Here is a 23,540-nt window from a genome sequence, read left to right as displayed (position 1 = left end):
CTTTAGTGACTCAGCTAAAAGCAGAAGTGTAACACCTGATGTTGAGAGGTCAGGCATAAAACATGTTTGATTGCTGCTACACTTTGTCTTTCAGTTCTTGTAAAGAAAGACTGGATGTCTGGGAGTGATAATTAAACTCTGGTAATTCTTAATTTCAAATGCTTAGTAGTACTTTAGATGGCTTTTCAGGTTTAGCACTAAAATAGTTTCAATGGTGTGCAATACCAAGAGGAAAAAAACAAAACAAACACAGGCATGTCACATTTTTGCACTTTGTTCATATGTTAAGTTTGTCAGCAACATATTTTTTACATTGATACAGTGCAAATGCACAATAGCACAACAGACACCATTAAGGATACATACTATTTTTTCAATACAGCAGATTTTGACAATTTGCATGTTTGAATTTTTTTTCTTTTGCTAGACAGAAATATGCTCTTCCTCCATTTAAGCATTCATTGTCCAACAGACTGGTTTCGTCACTGGTAGGGACACTTTAACACAGCGAAGTGCTTGGAAGTCAATGGCAAGTAATTTTCCAAGTGTGGTCGGCAACTTCTGCAAGGTCATGACAAGTGGTGAAGCAGGGCACTGTCAGCATCTGTTTCCCATCACGGCCGGGAGCGGTGTGGTCAACAGCCAGTCCAATCAGCTCCATTCATACTTTTTTTCTCAATTATGCAGACATTCTAGATGAAATTCAGCCATACTGTAAAGTGGTGCAGATGTTAAACATGTCTACTTTGTCTTGATATGCATATTATATTAAGAAAGAAATAACCTAAGACCTGAGAAAAATATCGCATTTTGCAATGTAAGACAGACGACACAGTGCCGTTCACCCCATCAGCTCACCTCAACCACCAACACTTCAGCTCCATGTACTCACCAGCGATCCAAACTTTTGCTTTGACAGATCTAACCAAAAAAAAAAAAAACACTGACGACAGACAGACACACAAACAAAAACATACTCAGATGGCCTGTGTTAATGTTAACTCCATCTTCATATGTACCTTCTTTTTTTCAATATACATATATATTTAAAAATATATATATATACTATATAAGTAAACTTATACTTGTGGTAGATGTAATTTGTTTTTAATCTGGTGATTTTGATCCTTTTGTTATCCTTTACATTTGGAAAAACTTTTAAATGTGAATTTAAAATGGGGGCTTTTAAACTTCAGGTGGACAGATTGTGATGGCTTCTGATCATGGTGGTGCTGTTTCTATAGCATCCCTCAAGGGAGACAGAACCTTCAATGTTTTTTTTTTTTGTTTTTTTATTTTGTTTTTTTTAAAGACCTGCACATTAGTAATAATGCTCAAGCACAAACACCAACCATTTCATGACCCTCCCACTCCCACTAGACTTCGTGGGCTATATGCCACCTCTCTCACACCTAAACCCATTCATTTCTCAAGACACTGGTCCCTGCTCTCAATTTCAAACTCCCTTTTTACATTATCTTCCTTCTTTTCATACTTATGGCATTTATTTTTTACTCGCTTTTCTTTGTGGCAGCCATAGCCAATGATTTGGACTTGCCGATGTAGGCTTCAAAGAAGAACTGGACAAAGAGCACAAAGTAGCTGAGGTACATGAGGGAGGACCAAACAATGTTCTGCATGTGGGATGGACACTCCTGGCCCTGCTGCATCCACGAGTACACCAAGTAGTTGACTACGCAGCCCATCAACATCTGTGTGATTTGGGTCAGTGTGATGAACATGGCAAACTTGCGTGACAGCTTGAAACCAGCTGCACGCAGTGCGTAGTAAGAGTACATGACAGCATGGACCAAGTAGTTCATGGTCATGAACCACCCGCCGCCAGCCACCATGTCCTTGTAGGAGTACCAGGAGTAGAGCAGCACAGTAATGTGGTGGTACCAGTGGAGAAAGATGAGCTTCTGTTTCCTCAAGACAATGAACAGAGTGTCACCTGCGAATAGGAGAGTGGAAGTTAGGAGTGGATAAGACAGGACGGAGCAGCAGAAAAAGGAACATGGTTATTATTTGTCCAACAAAAAGTAACTGGCTGTGATACAAATCACTCTCAAATATGCAAAGCTGTGTAAAAACACAAAGCTTTAGGCACACACAGAGAAGCACTGAAATGTTTGACAACTTAGGACCCAATAAACTGATAAACACAAATACAAGTGGTAGCAAAAGCAGTTTTTATTATACCATTTATCACCCATAACAAGGCTAAGGCCGATAAGTACTCTACAATAAACAGTTGCGGTAACTGCAAAAGCTGAAAAAACAGAAAACATGCCCTATTACAACAAAGTACATAGTAAAGTACTGCTACAAATACAAAACACCATAATATCAATGCTTCATATCAGTGGTTTCCAGGTTACAAAATGTATTTTTCCTTATGAAAATTTGGGGCTTTTGTTTTCAAATTTATGTATAAATGTAAATGTACACTTACCTACATTTTTATTTTTTTACATCAGTCAAAAATATTGCAATATATATATTAGTGAATGTAGTGGCTGAATGACTTTAAATGCATGGAAAACTAATCCTGCAGTAATTGCAGTATGTTAAACAGTTGGGATTTTAACACAAAGCATGATTAACTCAAGCATAATAGAGACTTTTAATAACCAAGTAAGGTTCCACTAGTCACATATTTACCAAGGTCACACTGACACCGCCATGCTTACTGTCATGTAACCTTCAGACCCCAAGTTCCATTCTAAGCCAGGAAACCAGTCAGTGACAGCACAAAGTACTGTTTTGGTATTATATTTATACTGCTAGAATTTGCCCTATTATGCACATAATAGGGCATTTGTGGGAATTTCTCTTTTACAATGCAAAATTATGAATTACTTAATCATTCAAACATGATTATTATTTATATTGATTTATTAAGGCTTGCAGCAGCCAGTTTACTACAAATAAACCTGAGTTTACTGTTATAAATTTTATGTTATTTTCCACCTGATTTTATTGCAATAGTTGTAGTGTTAATTCACCTGGAATCACAGATGAAGATGTTGTCCATATGAGTGTGTATTGGCAAAAGTGGATGGCTAAAAGATGTGAGCACGGTGCCAAAAATTTGGCTTCTGACCTGTAGCTCTTAAATGAGTACTCAACTCAAATCCTTAAAGCCAAGCCATACATATTTTTGGTCCTGATAATAGTGGTATTTTGATGAAACAGAGCAGTACTTCATTGAACATAACTACTTATATGTGCCTTGTGTTCGTTTTTAGAATGTGCAATGGGATTGCAGTGTCTCAAATTTTTAGTGACATATCTAGAGAGACATCCACCCATGACAAAAAGGTCTCTGTCCACCTTCTTATGTTTCCCTAAGCCGCCTGCACCTTTCTGTACCTAGTAGATACAGAAACAACCAAGTCTCCAGTTTCCAGACTTCACAACATGATAGTTTGGACATTAGCCAGACAGAGAGAACATGGCATCTGCCACTCTTTATTCCTGCTGAGAGGAACAACTGCTCTAGGTTTAGGCTTGCAGATCTGACACTAGGAAGATAAAGATGAGCAAAAATAAAATTGTATTCACACAAAATCTTTAAAAAGAAGTGTACTGGTGGTGGCCAATTGTATCCATCAGCCTCCTAGCAGATACACCTATTGTATCAATTTCAAAATTGTAGGTGACTTTCTTCTTCAGTCATCACATTCAGACGATTTTCAGAAACTCTGACCCCTGACCTTAAGACTGAGGTTTCTGGGATTTAAACTCGTCCAAGATTATTAGTAAATACACTTTTAGTATTAGTTTGAAGGCCGTATGCCGCTTGGTTCTTAAGTTATCAAATTCACAAACTTGGGTGACCATGTTGACCACCTGCCTGACGGGGTGATGACATCATCAGCCTTTTACAGTATTTGCAGTATTGTAGAAAAAAATATGCAAAAGATACTTAAAATAAATAAATAAATGAAATGGACTTACCCAGCTCTGGTGCTTTACTGAGTACAAAAGCATATGCCCAGAATTTGCTGACAGGCCCGTTGTAGAAGCTCTGGTCACAAACTGACTGTTTTAGCCCTTTCGTCATCAGGATGTACATCATGTAACTCCCAGTACGGATGGCACCAAAAATACTACATGGGGGTGAGGAGGACATACATATACAGACAATAATTTGTGTTAAAAGTGTGAAAGTGCTTCCCAAATTATAGCTAAAATGTTTGTATTTCTAGCACTTTCTACAAGGCTGAGGTTTTCTTACTGTGCACATTGCTACTGTTTCTAGTTGTTGTGAAACGCAAGCGACGTTTGACAACTGAAGTCAGTTTACATTAAATAATCATTAAACAAATGTTAACCCTCTTACCTGAATACAGCGAGGGTGAGTGACCACAGCACCAATGGTTTCCTCAACTCAAACTTCTCCCTTTGTTTCATGACATGGCGGCCCCCGAGGATACAGGCAGCATAGAGTGCAGAGAAGAGAAAGGACTTCTTCCTGCAAGCAACAAAAAGAGAAAGCATGACTTACTATACACAGGAAAATATACTGATAGACTGATGTTCAATGCAACAAATTAGGAATGAAGGTTATAAAGTATCACTAAAGTGACTAAAATAGCCGAACGTTAAGTCTTGAAACACCCATCAGTTCTTTATATTTTGCTCCCAAAGACGTCAGACGTTCTTGTAAAGCGATCTTGAGCAAAAGGTTTCAGAACTTTCTGACAATCTTTCAAAGTTTTTCTTAGGACACTGGTTCCTTTTCACTCATTTTCAGTCCACTACTTGTACCTCACTTTTTTTAGATGAATGCTTTTAAAGTCACTTTAGACTAACTTATGAATCATTCAAGCATAAAACGGCACCTAACTAAGGATTGGCCGCTGTTTTGTCTACACAAAACAGATAGACAATTTAGCATAGAACCTTTTTTAAATTGTATCTTTAGGCACTTTGTTACTAGCAGCCTGCTGTAAAAAACTTAATCTGTTCCCATTTCTTTAGCTGAACTCATGGAAAAAAGCCAAAGATAACACCGTTTGACAGTAGTGTTTTTGCACCCACAAGGCAATTCCTTGTTGACCGTAACCAGAGTTATTAGCCACACATTTGGCATAGAGAGCTGTATCTCCCTTAAAGATTTTAAAAAGCTAGATAGGTGGAGAAAGAAGTGGCAGGCCTAAAAAGCTATATACAGCAGATGGACAGTATCTCAAAGTCATATCCTTGAGAAATAGGAAAGAAATACAGCAAAGATGTGACAGCCTTCAGTTGATCCATCTACTCTTTGGTGAAAACCCATCAGAAATGGAAGGATGGCTGTCAAAAAGCAACTCTTAAGAAAAGGAAACAGGAAGAAGAGGCTGAGGTCAACGCTACATTCTGATGCACCATATATATGATTGGCAACAGCAATCCAGTGAAAGCATATCTTGACTGTATTCCACTGTATGTTTTTCTATCAATCACGGATTGGCTTTCCCAGAGTCTGGGCCTCAACATTCTTCAGATGTAGAACCATCTTGACAGAGAGCAGAAGAAAAGGCAGCCAACATCCAAAGAAGAGCTTTGGAATGTCCATCAAGAAGCTTGGACACTATTTGAAGAAATTCCAAAAAACTTGCCTACGAGAGCTCTGGCTTTATTCCACCTTTTATTCCTCAATAAAGGTTTACACAACATATTGACTTTCAAGCTTCTTTTTTTAATATATACACTATATTTTCATGTACAATTGGATTTCAATAAATTGCTCCATTCACTGCTTAAGACTTGCACTCTACTGTAATCCATCAAAGAAGAAACAAACATTTTCAAGCTTCATCCTTAGATACTATGAGGGGAAAAAACTGACATTTTAAATGAAAGCAGCATTTATTTGCAATTTATTCCCACCATAAAGTAATCATTTCTAACAATGTAATTTTTGTATGCACAGAAGTTCTTCTTCCAGCACTGCTTCATAATGTACACAAGACATGTTTTACATAATAAAGTGACTTCACATGCAATGCCTGAAGCAATGATTTAATGATCAGAGTCCAGTTCCAACTGCCATTTAATACTTTGCTGCAAGTTAATTGCTATTGCCGGGATTCAGTTTCAGCTCCTCCCATCCTGTGATCTAAATTTGTGTTAATTGACTTGTCAGTGAAACACCACCTGGCTCAACTGAATCTAAAGAAAAGTATTTGCCAGTGCTCAGCACAATTACAAGGTGCAGGTAATCTGACTTGACAGACTGGATGCTGAATAGGGCTGAAAAACACTAAACCAGCATTGTCGAAAAACGATCTGCTCTATTGGACAGAGAGCAGAGTAACTGCTTCGAGCAGCATAGCCAAGAAAATAACCCCCCAGGAAACCTTCAGGAAAATAAACCTTATGAGAGTAAGTTAGTAGGTTCCAGGTTAGTCAGGCATCAGACCTACAGCAGGGTAGCCAGAAGTAGATATATGTATGTAACAGCAGGGTGATACTGGAAAAAAGAAATATCAGCAGCAGCAACCTTGGAAACATTAAAAAAAACAAAAAAACATTGTGTTTGCTGTCAAGAGGACAGTGCACAGCAACTAGGAATGAGGCATTCTTGGAGCTTGACCAACAGCTCTGGGATTAATTAGCTGAGTAAAAGTAGCCCAAGGAGTGATGTTCCACTTCAGTGAGGTTTGTGTTGTTATTTAGAGGTTATACAAAGACAACAACGTGATTTTAAGCCCTAGGTATTTAGTGCTTTATTATACAAAATTAAAATAAGGCCTCTAAACAGAATTGCCAATTGAATTGTGATATATGGTATATAAGCACAGGAGTACTACATCAGGCATTTTTTGCAGTTTATTCTTTAAAAGCATATCATGCAATTTATTTCAGTTTTCCATGGGATGGGGGTTCACACTGATGTAGACGTCCCAAAAACGCGTGTTTTAAACATGATATAGTTGGCTTTAAAGGGTTAAGACTTACATTGCTAACACTGCTGAACATTTCTCACAGAGCCCACACATGTGCAACCTTGTACACAGTGAACAAACCTGTTCTGCTTCCTTAGCAGATGACACTCTCGACAACAGCGCTAAAATTTGCTGATCAAGAATGTAGCCACACAAAAAAGGTGTAATTTATTTTCTTTTAAAAAAAAAAATGTAAAAGGCTATGTGACAATAATCAGTTAAATCTTTAATTCCATGACATCAGTTTCTCAAAAATGAACTTCAAGAATGAACTTGATGCTAACTTTAGGATCCCACTTTGTAATTTCAATACAGGAGGGTTGTGTAAGACGGTCAGTCAGGTTAAGGTGTATGTCAGTAGATGGTTATGGGTCAACCAATGCTAGAAGATAAAAAAGTAGTGCTGCTGATGCCCTTTCTCTTTTCAAACTGAATAAATGAATACTTTTACCATCACATAGTGTATCAACTCTTTATTTTCCATCTTTCAACAAAGGATATAGGATGTCACCTAACTGTTCTTGCAGGAGACCATAAAATGCTTGAGACCACCTCTGAAGAACAAAGGACAAACCTGTCAAAGTCAAATTCAGCTGCATTTACAGAATGTCAACAGGGTTGGACTGCAGAATGACATCACTGTTTTTCAACTACACAGGAAGGAGGGGGGAACGGAGCAACACACAATACAGTGCCCTATATAATGTGGAGTGGCTGGAGGGGATTGCAAAGGAGAAACAATCTCAGCATTACCCTTTGGTTTACTGTCATTCAAGGTTAAAGGTCAAAGGGTAGCACGATGAACATAGTCTAAGCTGTGATTTCAAAGGGGTGGCCGTGGCTCAGGTGGTAGAGCAGATCAGCTACTGATCGGAAGGTCGGTGGTTCGATCCTTGGCTTCCCCAGTCTGCATGTCAAGTATCCTTGGGCAAGATACTAACCCCAAATTAATGTGTGTGAATGCAGGTTAGTTTGCACTTGTGTATAGAAGTGCTTGTATGAGTGGGTGTGAATGGGTGAATGAGGCATGTTGTATAGAGCGCTTTGAGTACTCCGGGAGAGTAGAAAAGCGTCCGACTGCGGTCTGGGGTGTGGGGCCTCCCTGCTACTGCGGAGTCGGGGTGGTCTGCCTCTCCCCACCGCAGGGAAAAGGGTAACACCACCTGGGTCTGGGTGCAATTCCCCCCTCCAGGGGCAAGGGTACCTAGACCCGGTTTGTAGAGTACGCTTGGGGAGTGTGATTGTGTGTACAGCGTCTCTTTATGTCTGTCTCCACGTTGGTTGAGTGTGGAGTGAGTGCATATGAGAGCATGAGGGTGGGAATGGATGTTTGTGTCTGTGTGTGCCTGTATGTCTGTGTCTATATGTCAGGTTGGGTATCAGACGCCACCTCTCTGGGGACACCTCAGGCCCTCCAAGGTTTGGAGGCCTATCTCCACCCACCACCACTTCCCCTGCCGGTGGCGGACTCCCTCAGGTGTCGGTGTGTTGGTGGTTCTTTGTGTCTGGGGGTGGGCGTCCGGGTACACACCGGCTCACTCCTTGGCGGCCGCTTGTCGGGGCCTGGGGCCTGGGGCTCGCTCGGGCCCCTTTGGAGGTGGGGTGCCCCCGGCCTCTCGGCCTAGGGCTCGGTCACTCAGGCGCAGCTGGGGGCCGGCGGAGCTCACGGGCGCGTCACTGCAACTCCCCCTGACTTCTGCTCCGCGGCTGCTGGGCGAGCCCTCATCTGGGACTCTCCTCAGCTCTTACTGGGACAGTGGCGCGGCTGCCCCTCTGTTGGTCTTCCTTGGTCTCTTGTGTTCTGGGGGCCTCTGGATGTCTGGAGTTTTGATCTCCTCCATACCCGCTTCACACCCTGGAGGACGGGGCTGTGGCCCCCCCACACTCCCTAGCAGATCATTACATGGAGAAACCTTTGGAATGCAAGCATGCTGATCCACACAGGTATGCACACATGGGTATTCACAGACGCGGACTAAAGCTTTCTTGGCTGCTGCCTCAAAGCACACTGTGCGCTGTCTATCTTGCGTGCTGCACAATATCGTTTATTACTTAGTAAATACTGATATCTATGACTAGCTAGTTTATTGTGATGGTGCTTTGTTTTCTCTATTATTATGTTGCTCTTTGTTGTTTGCTGTCTCCTCTGTTTGTTTTTGTTTGTTTGTTTGTTTTTTTTTTTCTCCATACAGGTGACCCAGGAGTTTTTTTTTTTTTTTTTTGTCTCTCTTCCCCCCCCTTCTCACCGTCTCTTCTCCCCTTTGGTTTTCTTTCTTTCTCTCCCCCTCTCTCTCTCATTCATTCCCCCTGTCCTATTTATTAAAAAAAAAAAAAAAAAAAAAAATGACAAAGGATGAACTGAAGCTCTGCCATCACGTAATGTCGCATACTGCTGTTTCTGATGTCATTTAGAAAAAAAAAAAAAAAAAAAAAAAAAAAAAAAAAGAAAAGCGCTATATAAGAATCAGTCCATTTGCCATATATAGAACTCCTTATGAGTACAATGAAATCATCTAAAGATGGGGCAAAATAAATTTACCCTTTAGTGTCCAAGCCTCGCTTATTCTGTTAGGGCCATTAGTTTTTGAAGGTTATCAAATTAGATGTCATGTTATAAAGGAATTTATTGAGTTAAAGTAATGTGCCTTGAGCTACCCCTCATTTTTTTTTTAATATTGTACTTCCTAGAAGCCAGGCTTTCTGGTATTTTTTTAAGCACTCGAGCACTAATTCGCTAGGTTCTCTGGAGCCCTTTTTCTGTAAACACTGGCTTATTATTCACAACTTCTCAGTCCTTATCCCTGAGCATTTTCTTAAAAAACATTGATAACGGATGAACACTATGTAAAAGTCATGTCCTTTAGAAATACAAAAATGAGTAAGTAAACAAATAAATAAAGATACATCAGATGCATCTGGCTTTTCAGTTGTTCCATCTACTATTTGTTGAAGGCTTATTGGAAATAGTCTTGGTGAAAGGGTGGCTGTCAAGGAGCCTTACAGAAGGGAAATGGGGAGGAAAGGTGAAAAATCAGCAGCGTATGGAGTGATTACTGCACATTTGAAATTTTTGGTTTCAAAGACTATTGAATTTTCAAAAAACAAACAAAAATATTGTTATGATGTACAGAGAAGCTTAGGAGAGAGGTACAAAAGTGAGTTTCTACAACCACATGGAAGAAGATGGTGGAGATTCTGTCATAATTTGGGGGCTGCATTTCAGCTAGTGGTGTCAGAATCTGGCATGCATCATCATCTGGAAAGCATCTCATCACTTTTCAGTGTCACACTGATAACAAACACACTGCCTATTTTCCTAGCATTATACAAAGAAACAAGGAGTGGCTCACGGCTGGCATAGTACTGCAGTTTGCTTGTGCTACTGATACAAATTATTTTTTACATTTATTTGTAATTACCATGTCTATCATCAGTGGTCACAGTTTGGCAAAGGTTACACAGATTTTATTTTAAATAGTCTTTTGTCATCTATTAAGTAAAAAGTCCATTAAAAATAGTCATTTAAAAGCATTAAAACACAAAGCACTTGACATTATGTGACATTTTAATTACCGTAATTGTCGGGCTATAAGCCGCTACTTTTTGCACAAGCTTTGAACCCTGCGGCTTTTAGTCAGGTTCATTTTCAGTTTATTCTCTCATAAATTTTGATTACTCTAGAGACTCGATTCTGTTTGCTTGCTGGAGATTAGGGGTGGGCGATATAAACGATATACGATAGAAACGATATAAATTTGGCCAACGATAGAGATTTTGACTGTACCGCTCTATCGCGATAGCGCATGTTGATGATGTCATCAAACTGCGCCTGTTTTGGTCGAAAGCATCGCAGCGGCTACAACCATTATCATCTGCAAATTATGCCAGGCGACAGTCATAGCAAAGAGATGAAGCACTTTTGAAATATGGGGAAAGCCAAAAACTGCGCTTCCTCCACTTCCGTAACATTGATTCATTAATGTTGAATTCTCTCGCAGCTGTTCTATTCCCATGTTGTTGCAGTATATTAATAACTAACCTTGTATTGTGGATGAATAATCTCAGTTGTTCACCTGACTGAAGTTTGCCCCGTGTATAGCATCCTGCTATGAGATTTCATTTGTCCCTGACCACCAGAATCCCTCACGTGAATTTTTATTAGGGCTGGGCGATATATCGAGTTTTTTAAAAATATCGATATATTTTTATACGAGATATAATATGTGACCATATCCTTTATATCGATATATACGTTATAATTATAGTTGTGGAGCCACAAGTTTGCCTCTCTTTCGTCCACTTTTGTCTTTACGCAACGTTACTCCGCCTCGCCTCTCCTTCACTGAACACAACTCCCCCTCCTCCCTCATAGCTTCACCTGCAGGCAGCGACAAGATGAACACGGCAAAATTCCGTTAACGAGTTACTGCGCATTGCTCCATGCGTGGGGCTGGACGGCGTCAACATGCTAACGAGCTAACCACGCTAACGCCATGCAGCCCACTGGGCTGCACAGCCTAAAATCCTTTCATTTTCTCAAAAGTTGACAGCGCGCCTTATGTATGAATTCTGGTTGTGCTTGATGACCGCGAACCGATTTTATGTGGAACACGGCGCTCAGCAATCTGTCAAAAAATGTTTTAGTACGACTTTGGTAAGCTACGGGGCTGCACCGCTTGATGGACTGTCGGAGCGGCTACCGAGGAGGCTCGCGTAGTAATACGCACTGTGCTTCAACGTAATATTACCGTATTGTGTGTGTGTATAAGGACCATAAATGGCACCTGAAGCGGATTTCAAACTCCAGGCTGTCAGTCACGCAGTAGAAGTTGGGAACAGAGCAGCTGTGAAATCTGCCTATGTTATTATGCTCAACGTCTTTTAGTTTACATTTTGACTGCACAATTGTGAGCTTTTTGTTATGGACAAAAACAACATACTTTTCTTTTATTTATAGAGCATTATTTTTAATAAATGCTCATAATTTATTTTTGAGTAGTTTTTTTCATGTACATCTATGCTTTATGTTAATAAAAGTGCCTGTGTGACATCTGGGACACAGCTTTGACTAAGAACTCTCTTTTTGTTCTTACTTTATGGCTTTAAAAAAATATCGAGATATATATCTTATATCGCCATCCAGCTAAAAAATATCGAGATATGAATTTTGGGTCATATCGCCCAGCCCTAATTTTTATCGAGTGGAAGAAAAGTTGGCGTTCATCCTCCAGCTTTACTGTGCATCAAAACATTTTTTAACAGATTTCTGCACACCCAAATCGGTTCGAGGTCAGTAAGCACAACCAGAATTCATACATAAGGCACACTCGATTTTTGAGAAAATTAAAAGATTTTAAGTTTGCCTTATAGTGTGGAAAATACGTTATACAGAAGAAAAGAATATATCGCGATATATATCGTTACCGCACATGCTTCAAATTATATCGCGATATGGATTTTAGGCCATATCGCCCAGCCCTACTGGACATATCGTTTTCAGGGGAAGAAATGTTTGACTCTTATCATCCCCACAGACACAGCGGCCAGGGAATCAGAATGACATTATTACAAAAAGGCCATGAGTAAGTGTGGTTATCCCAGCTGGACATTTGTCAAAGCTGGGAAAGCACCTACAGAATGCTCCAGGCGATCCAGGAGAGAAGAAAGACAACTGCTGCCTAAATGAAAACCTTTAACAGAACAGCTGAGACGCATTTTGTCAAAACACGGTGTCTGTAGCTTTCAAACCCCACGACACACTATGCCAACAATTGGTCCACCTGACGGATCGGATCCTCTTGCACAAACAGAATAATATAGTGTACGTGGTGAAATGCCAGGAAGATTGCTGTGAATTACACATCGGGGAAACCAAACCACCTCTGGATAAGCAGATAGCACAACACCGAAGAGCTACCTCATCATCACTCTTTCAATGACGATGGTATGCACATCCTGACAAAAAGCAACACTGGTTTGAGTGGGGAGTCAAGGAGGCCATTTACAACCATCTCTAAGGATATATGTTTCACCATCTTACAGTACTGTGATTACAGCCATTCCCCCAACTGTAATGGTAATGCACAGACATTTCCATTGATGAATGGTAATGAGAATTAGCACAATAATGATCATGACTAATTGCAAGGCCCATTGGTAGTCATTGGTGGTAGTTTTGGTTATTATTAAAAAATATTATTTATAAGGTTGGAAAAAGCTGCAGTCACGCATCCTGTCACTCCATTGATGGTTGCAAACATGTTTCAAAAGCAAAATGCAGATTTTCTTGGTTCATTAATGTTAAATGTGAAATGCAAAATTAAAGTTTTGAAAAGAGTGAGAACAAAGATTTAGTAATGATTCTTCCACCTAACCAAAACTCACTGCACTCTTTCTCTGTTCTTAGCGCTCTCTTTCAACCAGCAGGTGACAAATATAGCACTAGCATGCAACTTTTTCAGTAAGTTGCTTGCTAGTGCATGCTTGAATGAAGACATAAGGGATGCTTGGCAATGCTCACAATGCCATCTACATACCACCTAAATATAAAGTATTGAAATCCACACAACACAAATTTAAAACAGGATAATCACTTACTTAAACCAATGTGTACTTTGTTTTAATAACGTCAAGCCAACAAACAAGTTACATTTTGAAAATAAATTTAGAGCCTAAGGACCAACTATTGCAACAGATTACTTCATCATCAGCAAAGAATTTTACATTTTATCTATTTATTTTTAATAATTAATTAAATTAATATTTAGCTTATATTTGTTTTGGCTCAAACACCAGTATGATGACCAAGAAGTCTACTGCATAATAATTTAGTTTGTAAACACTAAAGAACAATTATACTCTGTGGGACAGACATGGGCTGCTGGAGACAACACAAGAAAGTAGTAGCCATAGTGTTAGATCTTCGAAATCTGACTGAAGTCCACCTTAAGGGTGCATGCACAGTTGGTGCTCTGGAGTCTCCACTAACACGTCCACACTGTCACAAATAGCGATCAGAGACAGTCAGGTGATGTTCACTCAGAGCCTCGCACTGATCATGTGATGATGAAACTTTCATAGAAACTACAGTAGCCTCATGATGATTGTCCACGTCCAGTACACTGGCAAACCGTAGGCACCCACTGAGAATCCATTTACAAGTAGATCGCATCTGTTGGAGGCAGTATTCAAAGCATGTGGTTCAACCTGTTTGTGGGCAACTCTTTCATCGTTTTTAGTCCTTCAGCCAGCTGCAAAGTCCTACATACAAAGACCCAGTATTACTAACAATCAAGTGTCCACTGCAGTCACCATTTGTGATTTTCATTTCTTAATCTTTGGAGTTATTATCTTTGCTGTCCCTTCTCTCTTGTCCAACAATCAGCATTCGACCTACACAGTGTCATCCACATATGCATAGGCTGAAAACCCCTGTTCATAGGCTCTCCATAAGCAAATTCCTATGCAAATGATCACAACGGCAGTACCATAAAACAAGCCCAGCACTACCCTTGAGGAAGACTGTTTCCTCAACCCATTAGAGAATGCTCTACACTCAATTTGCTTAAGGCAAAGGTTAAAAACTGGTTATGGACAAATCAAGTGTGTGATCATGTATGAGTTGTATAGTTTTAATGTTTTATTTGGGAACAGAATGGTGTGTATGTGTAATTTTGGTGATGGAGTTTTTATTATGAATGAATGATGAATTTTTATGAATTATTATGTCTATTTTTTATGGTTAAGGACAACAGATGGAAATTAGCCCTTGGCTATAATCTGGTATGTTTACATTCATGTAATTTTTTTTTTTTTACATTTATGTTCATTAACATGCACTGTCCTAAATAAAATAAATTAAAAAAGATGGCCAAATGTTAGCTGAATAAGAAAATTCTTATTTTGCCAAAATGTAATTACTTGGTTGGCTGCAGGGAAAAAAACCCAAAATAAATAGCCTAATGTTAGCCATGTAGCACAGCTACTCACCCTCACATTAGAACCTGTCATGAGTGATTTGTTGCTGCTTTCGCTCATGTTTTTAAGACCTGACTCACGTTGTGCATGTGCTTGTAAAGATCACCGTATATATTTTAAGACTCCTTATTACAGTTTTCTGTTCAGTTCTCTCTTAAGTTTCCTCAGTCCTCGAAGTACGTCATAATGCCTCCCAAAATATAATTTAATAAATAAATTAAGATAGTAAACTGCACAAGGTAAAAACTACTTGTGCAATATATTAAAGGGTTGTGGCAAATGGCCTGACTCTGCTGTTTGCCAAAGTGGGCCGAGGCAGCACAAATAAAAAACTACAAAGTCAGAGCTCTTTTGGGAAGGATCAGCATGAAGCAGTAACAGAATCAGCAGAGATTTCTTTCTTGCAGCAAGGCTGGCAGCTGCATTCATCTAAATGAGCACAAGAAGCACTAGCTTAGAGGTAAAAAACATTAAAATAAGGTGAAATCTATGACTGCAGAGCCGGCTCTCTATGTAAAACTGTGCACACTGAGTGTAGTCTACAAGAGCTGCTCAGTCAAATCAGGAAAGCATCACACTCCCTCTCCCTCTGGTGCGTAACCATTATTACAGCTTCAGACGCTGGGCGTTGGCTCATTTTTCACTGCTGCCAAATGATGAACAAAAGTTTAAAAAGGGAATTTAATTTTGAGAGAATACTGATGATGGAGCCAACAAAGCACAGCTCCAGAGATGTCCTCTGACACTACAGTCTCACAATATTATCACCACCATAAAGGTTCAAATGAAAATGGTCTTTTAGCCTGTAAAAGTTGAGTAGTCTAACTTCAAACATGACAAACGGAGAGCCAAGCCATCCAGCCCAAATTACAGTTTTATAGCAAACAATTCGTTCTAGACATCAAGTTGAAGTATGCCAGCATATCCTACCACCTTATGGTTTTGGTTTTGTTGACTTATGTACTAACTTCTTTAGTACATTGCACATTATAATAAGAATGTTGATCCCATTGGCCATCCCCTCCCCCACTGACAGTGTCGTATAAAGCTGCTGGATAACCTGCTGTGAAACTTGGATCTGTATTAGCTTGTCCAGGAGATTTCATGTCTTATGTAATCCTGTGCTTGCAGTCTGAGGATGAGTCTGCATGCCTGTGACACTGAGCTGGTGTCTAACTGTGTGTGTGTGTGTATGCTATGTCACAAAGACATATACAACTATATACACACAGCAGAACTGTGTATCTGTGCGCACACTTCCAATATTTTAGTTTAGTTCAGGACAGTTAACTCCTTGGCAGTACTTTCTGTATCCTATAGAGAGTAAAAGGAGTAACTTTGTCAAAGAGCAGACAAGCAGAAAAAGAGAAAAAAAAGAAAAAATACCGCAAGTTGCAGTGAATATAATCTAACTATGTTACATAATAACCAGTCATCATCCAAGAATCACTGAGATGCACTTACAGGTCACTTAGCAGCATGTACAAAAGTCAAAGTTACTTTAAGAAGTTTGTGCATGAAGTATTAACATTTGTTGTGCAATAATTGACATTATCACACAACAATCACGCTGAAGCTGTGATTGTCATTACATAATTGACAAAAGTTGTAGGATTTATAAATTAATTAATTAATTATTAAGTAGCACTGATTTGTTTTTTTTAAAGAAAGGATGGCTTTAAAACCTTTAGTCTGAGAATTGCATCACCAGTATGTTATCTATGTGCCCAAACTTTGTTTTCATTGGAACGCACATCATCAAGTACAACGTGAAAAAGACACACACTCTTGTAACTACAGTGAGAAGAAATGTAGTCCAACTGCATTCATTCCATATTGACTCATGTATGTAACTACTCAAGAAAAACTGCAATTCACCAGAGGAAATGGGGAAACAAAAAGTCCACCAACTAAAAACAAATGTAAGTGCCGTTTTGAAAAGATTTTCCAAACGATTGTAAAAAGTAAAAAACTGAAAATTCTGTAGAAATATATTTTTGTGTTAGTGGTTTATAATTTGGGCTTAATGTGTTATTTCCTAAATGTACATTTTAACCAAAGGTATCCATTATAAGGACAAAAAGCACTGGGCCACCTACATATTACACCTACAGAAGCTGGTGATTTACATGGCCACACTAACAGAGGGTCTGTTGAAGAAATGACAAGGCAGTCAGTTGGGTTGATCTCACCCATACCAATGTTCAGTCTTTGCATTTCTAGCTTGAACAAAATAAGGTAATAAACACAGGCTTGCAAAGTCACACATACACACTAACACAAAATAGCTGTAATATGAACTGCTTTTGCTTGCATTAAAGATTTTTACTGGCAGCCCAATAAAAACTGAAAGTGTAACAAAACTGCAGCAACACCGCAGGCAGACATCAGTTCCCGAGGAGTCAGCGCATGTCTCTACCTCGCCTCACCAGTGGTGAGAAGAAAACAGGCCGAACAAACATCAAGCCTGAAGCATATTCTTGGTTAACATGGTCAAGAAAGATTAGCATCACCATGTGCTGCTCTTGTTACAAAGGCAGCAGCATCCATTTACTTATAGCTACGGATCCAATTCAGGAAATCATCTAAAAAACACAACAAAGTGTCTCTAATACCTAAAAATAATTTCTTGGATAAAAATACTCAATATTCAAAAAGGATCTCTCTAACGTCGTCTGCGCTGCTTTGAATCATGAATTTTTTTTAAAAGTTGCATAAGAGAATGCACACAAATGCATATATTATTTTTCAAGAGAAAAATGAAAACAAGCTAGTTAACATTTCAAGCACTTTAACTTTAGTTTTTGAGGTGGTTGCCCAAGTACAATTGCTAAATCATTTTTGAATTTTTATTATTATTTTCACAGATTTCCAGAATAATAAATGAACTTTTTAGTGTAGTCCCTTGCTCATATTTTAAAGGTTGACTCACTACTAATCCCAGATCTTTCTCCTCATTTTGGTCGGACCAAACAACTTGCGAGTCATAGTAATATTTTTTCAAAAGAGCATCTCATCCTATCAAACATTGTCCAACTGCACCTTCTTGGACTGTAGTTGCTCAAGCATATGTGCATACTCTACTCAATACAAGTAAAAGTTTAAATCTATGGGAAATGCCACTATGCACTAACCACTGATGCAACATAATTTTTTAATCCAGTCCATCTACTGGTCTCATCTGTACAATAACAGGGCATGAGAACTCCGAAACAATGGAGAAGGCTGCACTTGGACTGAATAAGTAATATGAAACTGTGATGGAAGACAGCTATCTCCCCAACTTATCGAGTTCCAGAAACATGATCTTCAAGATTAGTCAGTGAGCCAGGATACTTCTGAATTGAAAGGCAAATGGTTAGCTAAAAAGAAGCAATGCTACTGTTAAAAGTAATATTCATAAACATTTCATGAAGGCAGAGTCTAAACATTATTATTTTACTCTAAAAATACGTTTATAAAGCAACAGCAAATGAAGCAAATTTTAGAAGAAACATTAACAGTCAGACCACACTCAAAATTTTCATTATTCATTCCCTGCAGTATTCTACGACTGTGCAGCCCGTGTTATCAATCCAAAGCAAAATCACCAGAGATCCATCAAAAGAGCAGAGACCCATGGGGATGCTATCCACACAAGGGGATTTTCAAAAAACAGAACATAAGGTTCTAAACAATCTGCATGCTAATGAGAAATGATGACGTTTGTGGAAGTGCAGACTGAGTCAGCAGGTTGAAGGTGAGTGTATAACACTGAATAATAACAAAGTGTCTTTTATGGATAGTAAGGAACACTGCAATCTTAACATACATCAGGCAATATTGAAATGGAGCAGGTTTTATCCATTGCACTGGATCACATCTGAGGTTTTAATATATTTAGGAAGATAAGTGTTTTCATTTGAAGTGATGACAAACCAGTTCAGTCACACAGTCACACCAGATGTAATAACCAAAGACTGCAGTCCAGATATTACCACATTAGACTGGACATGCTATCGCCTATCAAAATGAGAGAAGTGCTTGTTTATTCATTTCTTCCCAAAATTTGAGCTGCAACAACAAATACAGAAACCCATGCATGTGTTTTTAAACAGACTTTATTCAAAACAGTAACATGATGCACATGTTATGCTAAACAATTTTATATCAAAGACAAGTTTGCAAAGTTATGTTAATAAATGCACTATATGTGCAATTACAGTCAGGCATTGCATAAGGTTTACTGTGTGTTAAGTGATTAAGTGTTGAAATGGGTTGTGAAGGGCCAAGGAACTGAGATGAAGAAAAAAATGATCTTATATTAATATGATCTAGCTGACGAGTGCATCTGACTTCAACTGACTCAGGTCCCAGGAGAAACATGCTGCTGAGACTTCCGAGGTAAATGGAAGTCGTTATCTTGGGGTTTTTTAAATTTTAAACTGGTTTTCCAATTTCCTAGTGTGACTTAATCACAATTAAATTTGGGTTGTGCACCACAATTTCCTTACCAAAGTCAAATCAGACAATCTTTTGCCACAAGATTGAAGTGGAGAAAAAATGAAAACACCCTGCCCCTATAATATTTAGGTTTATATTGTACTGAATACATTTTGTTGTCAAAAAGGCAAGATGCTGATGTTATCACACAGTATTTAGTTCTTCCTCCTCTTCTTAGTTCTTCAACCGACTCTTTGACCTTTCTTATACAATACTGAGCTGTCTCCTGTCAGTGTCCAACAAAGACATTAGATCAGGGCACCAGTCTCCATTCATCCCTGCAGAACAATGACATACACACAGTATATAACAATGTACACTTATGTCTTGTCCTGTTTTAAACAGAGGGGTTACTTTAGCTGGGACTTGGCTGAACATGAAACAAGAAAAATAAACTTGTGCATATTTAACATCAAATAATACAAACTGAAACAGGCAACACTGACCACACTAGAAATAATACATAATATCTGACAGCCAAAGAACAGGATTCATGGTTCAGTTAACATACATTTTGCTTGAAATGTAAATGACCGTCATGACTAAAGCTGATGCTTTCCTATATTCAACAATGAGAATACAGTACATGGAAATATTAGGAGAAAAATGTAACAACAGTGTAACAAATATTCTGATTAAAGATATCTTTGCTTTTGACTAATAGAATAGTTTTAGAGCTGTTTGTTTTTCCAGCTTATCATCATCAACACTATTACATAACTATGTTCAACAGTCACAGTCTAATGGTGTTAACTTCAGGGCCAATTTCATGCTTTATCAATGACTCCTCTGTCATGCACACAAGCTTTTATATAACTCACGCGTCTACTCAATAGCCAGTTAAATGCAATGCAAAATAAACATTTATTGTGATTTCCAAAGATAAATATCAGATACATATGTTATATGATAAATATATGATCTGCCTTACCTTCAGAGTCTGAATTATTCCCTGGCACATCCATCAAAAGGGATCCTCCTGTTCTTCTAGTCAAACAAGACTGAAAACAGCCAAGCCAGAGATCTGTATGCAATTCTTGACATTTGCTTTTGCAAATATGAACTGAAATCAGTTCATATTTGCACTTGGCCTTGTTAATGGTTTGCAGGATAAATACACAAAATAAATACATAAACGCAAACTGTGCAAATTAGATTAAAGTTATTGTGTGGTGGTTTAAGTACTGCACTGAGCTAACCATTAAACAGAGGCATTTTTTTTTCTAAGGCACATGCTTTCATAAGAGCTCCTTATGTCTCACCCTTAAGCCATAAAAACATGTCACCCTTTATTACATTCCTAATGTCAACTCATAAACTTATACAGTCCCTCTTTCCATAGTTGTTGTCTCTATTAGCCATGTGCACTGGCCCTGTCTGACATCTTCCACTACAGGAATAGCAGAGAGAGGTCATCACAGATCAGCTGCAACCTGATTGGCTAATTCTCTGTCAGCAGACATCAGAAGATGAACGTTATTGGTTGGTTGTCAGTACTAGGGTATGGACAGCTCCTACACATTACTCCCATGTGGTCTCTCACTCACTCTCTCTCTCGCTCGGTCTCTTTCTCTCTCTCTCTCTCACACTCACACACAGGTTTAATTTTACTGAATAAGACTGAAACTGTTCTATAACTCATTCCAAGCACTCAAGGAAAATATGCTTTAAAAATAATCTGCCTTTTATCAGGCAGTTGAAACAGATGAAGCTAGACAAATACCTCTTACTTTCTGTGTGCTGCCTTCTAAAAACCCACTACCAGTGAATGAAGCTCATACTAACTTTACCCATGAATCATTTTGTTTTGCTTGGAACCATTTCTTGCTCAACCTGGCGTGGACCTGGACAAAAATAACCCTCTATTAATTCACGCAAAAGATGGGTGGACAGACCAGTACATGACCCACGATTGCAATGCATGACTGCACACAATCATGAAGAATATTTACTCATCCGTTAGTAGCAACAGGGAAATTTCAGCCTGGAGTAATGTTACAGATTGTGCAAAGCATAGCAGACACCACCCTAAGTAAACAATGAGACATTTTAAATATTGACGCTTCTTATCAATGAACAACGATGCCAGAAGATGACTTCAGCTTTAATTTGCAGCATCTTGTACTAGTACAGGGTATTTTGAGGACAAGCCACCTCACTCTTATTTTGAAGAAGAAAACAAGAATATTCAGCTGCCTTCCATGAAAGGATCTCATCCTGCTTTCTCATATATACTCCATCCACACCACCTTGGACAGCTGTTGGGAGAATAGTCCTTCTGTTCTGTAGATCAGCTGCAACTTGAAAGGCCACTCTAACAGAATCTGCAGCATGTGGAGAACTGCTAATCCAGTTTCTTAACATCACTCAGATTTTTGTTTTGCTTTGTTTTTCCTCCCCCTAACAAGATACTTAAAAATGAAATGTCTGTAAAAGGTCAACTTATACACTCTATTGTAAAAAAAAAGCTGTTTAAAAAAAATGCATGTTTACGGCTAGAGGAAGAAAACACATTTGATTTGTGGGAAGCTGTGATTCATCAGTGACTCCAATTAGTACGGTTAAAAAAGGCTTTTGCTGCAAGTTAGTCTCTTATATTTTGTGTAGCAATTAATCTTTAGGTTAATTGGGATTTCATATTCTTTCATTTGGAAAGGCGTCTTATTTAGAGCTAACAGAACTGGGTTATTACTCAATCAATAAAATATCAACAATTTTGATAGGTTAATAATAGTTCCAGCCATTTTGTTTAAAGTAGAGCTCCAAACACTTTCTCTTTTCATTTACATAGGAAATGTATTGGACCAAGCACGCTATTAGACCCCTTAGAGTCTGGGGTTTGTGATGACAGTTTTTAATCATTTTATACTCCATTGATTGAAAACAATCAATATATGACTCATAATGAAAAATAAACTGTTTTAAAACACAGAACAAATAATTCCTAAATTAATAACAAATATCTTTATTTTAAAGGACAAAAATAAACCATGACTGGTGCCCACTCTTGACCATGGAAAATCAGTCAATCAGTGGATAAAAACATACTGGATGAGTGGTGCGTGGATCCAGTGAGTGGATGGCGGTGCGACAGCTGGAGGAATGGATGACCTTTATAATACTATCGCGGCAGTGATGCCGGGAGAATAAATCACAGGAATTCAAGGACAAATCCTTCTCATGAAAGATGCACAATGCAACAGTGGAAGAGCATGTAGCATCCAATGAGAGCAGATAGACTGAAATGTGGCAGAGCGGCGTTTTCGCACGCGGCTGAAGGCCTGCATGAATTTGTTCATTTTATGAAGCAGTCAGAAATTCGCGGATGATGACAAAGAGGCTGATGTAAGAGGATACGGCTAGGTTTAATCCCGGTAAACGAGGTGGATGTATGTTCCACGCGACAGGCTCCAACACACATTTAGCACGAGCACGGCGCGTTGAATGTGCTGTAGAAAAACCGTTCATTGCTATATATGGGATTATAAACGGGGCGCTAAGATTACAGTGTAGCCTTACCAGTTCTCCTGCATCCATCGGATAGCTTCGTCCTCGTTGAACTGTCTCTCGAATTCATACTCTTGCAAAGCTAGCACCGACATGCTCACTGCACTGTGTTTCTTTTCACACCGCTGAAACAAGACGATACCCGGCTGAGGTGTTTCTCTCTAGTCTGTTTCCTCGCAGCCCCTGACTCGCATCGCTCGCGCCAATGTCCTGACCTCGCGGTTGTACGCGTCACTGCGCGAGCAGCTCGCCAGTCACAGCACCTTCCTCCTCCACCGGCTACCGAGCCGACGCCCTCTTCCTGAAGAAGGGTGACGTTAGGGTCCTAAAGCCGTCATATTACTCCCTTGAAAGTTCAATTTGATGCCTTCATATTTTATTCTATGGTCATTGTCAATAAATAAGAACACAGAACATGTGGGTAATATTGAAGCCCAGTTTATAGGATTATATTGTGTCTTGTGTAAGCAGTCTGTTTAACCAACATTAAACAATGGTTGAACAATAACTGCTTACAGCTAAACCTGCCAAAACAGAAACTGGGTGACTTAGGTTCCTCACAGAAACATAACCTTAGAAACTTGGGTGTCATTTTTGATGAAGCTTTTTCTTTGGAGGGACATTTAAATCAGACAG

General features: G+C 39.0%; 1 protein-coding gene and 1 long non-coding RNA gene across 2 annotated transcripts; both read right to left on the bottom strand.

The window, feature by feature from the left end:
* Positions 1-258: 258 nt before the first annotated feature.
* elovl6 (ELOVL fatty acid elongase 6) lies at positions 259-23,190 on the bottom strand. The gene is made up of 4 exons (XM_085284119.1): positions 22,917-23,190; positions 4,349-4,480; positions 3,964-4,115; positions 259-1,954 (listed from the first exon to the last, which is right to left on the bottom strand). Exons 1-4 carry the CDS (start codon positions 22,997-22,999, stop codon positions 1,512-1,514), a joined length of 810 nt encoding a protein of 269 aa, XP_085140245.1. The 5' UTR covers positions 23,000-23,190; the 3' UTR covers positions 259-1,511.
* LOC146581582 (uncharacterized) lies at positions 18,998-20,868 on the bottom strand. The gene is made up of 2 exons (XR_014893584.1): positions 20,329-20,868; positions 18,998-19,675 (listed from the first exon to the last, which is right to left on the bottom strand). It is a non-coding gene; the product is annotated as an uncharacterized LOC146581582 (long non-coding RNA).
* Positions 23,191-23,540: the final 350 nt, after the last annotated feature.

This window comes from Mchenga conophoros, linkage group LG2 (genome assembly GCF_057382185.1).
Source record: "Mchenga conophoros isolate Kocher_MC1m ecotype Shallow Benthic linkage group LG2, M_conophoros_male_GT1.1, whole genome shotgun sequence".
Classification (NCBI taxonomy): domain Eukaryota; kingdom Metazoa; phylum Chordata; class Actinopteri; order Cichliformes; family Cichlidae; genus Mchenga; species Mchenga conophoros.
This window is presented reverse-complemented; position numbering and strand designations above follow the sequence as displayed.

What these genes read in the sequence shown, in the direction of transcription:
- elovl6 (XM_085284119.1), bottom strand. Translation starts at nt 22,999, where the DNA reads ATGTCGGTGCTAGCTTTGCAAGAGTATGAATTCGAGAGACAGTTCAAC. An exon ending in CGATGGATGCAGGAGAACTG is followed by an intron (nt 4,481 to 22,916) that starts GTAAGGCTACAC and finishes TGTTGCTTGCAG; the next exon opens with GAAGAAGTCCTTTCTCTTCT. An exon ending in CAGTAAAGCACCAGAGCTGG is followed by an intron (nt 1,955 to 3,963) that starts GTAAGTCCATTT and finishes TCCTATTCGCAG; the next exon opens with GTGACACTCTGTTCATTGTC.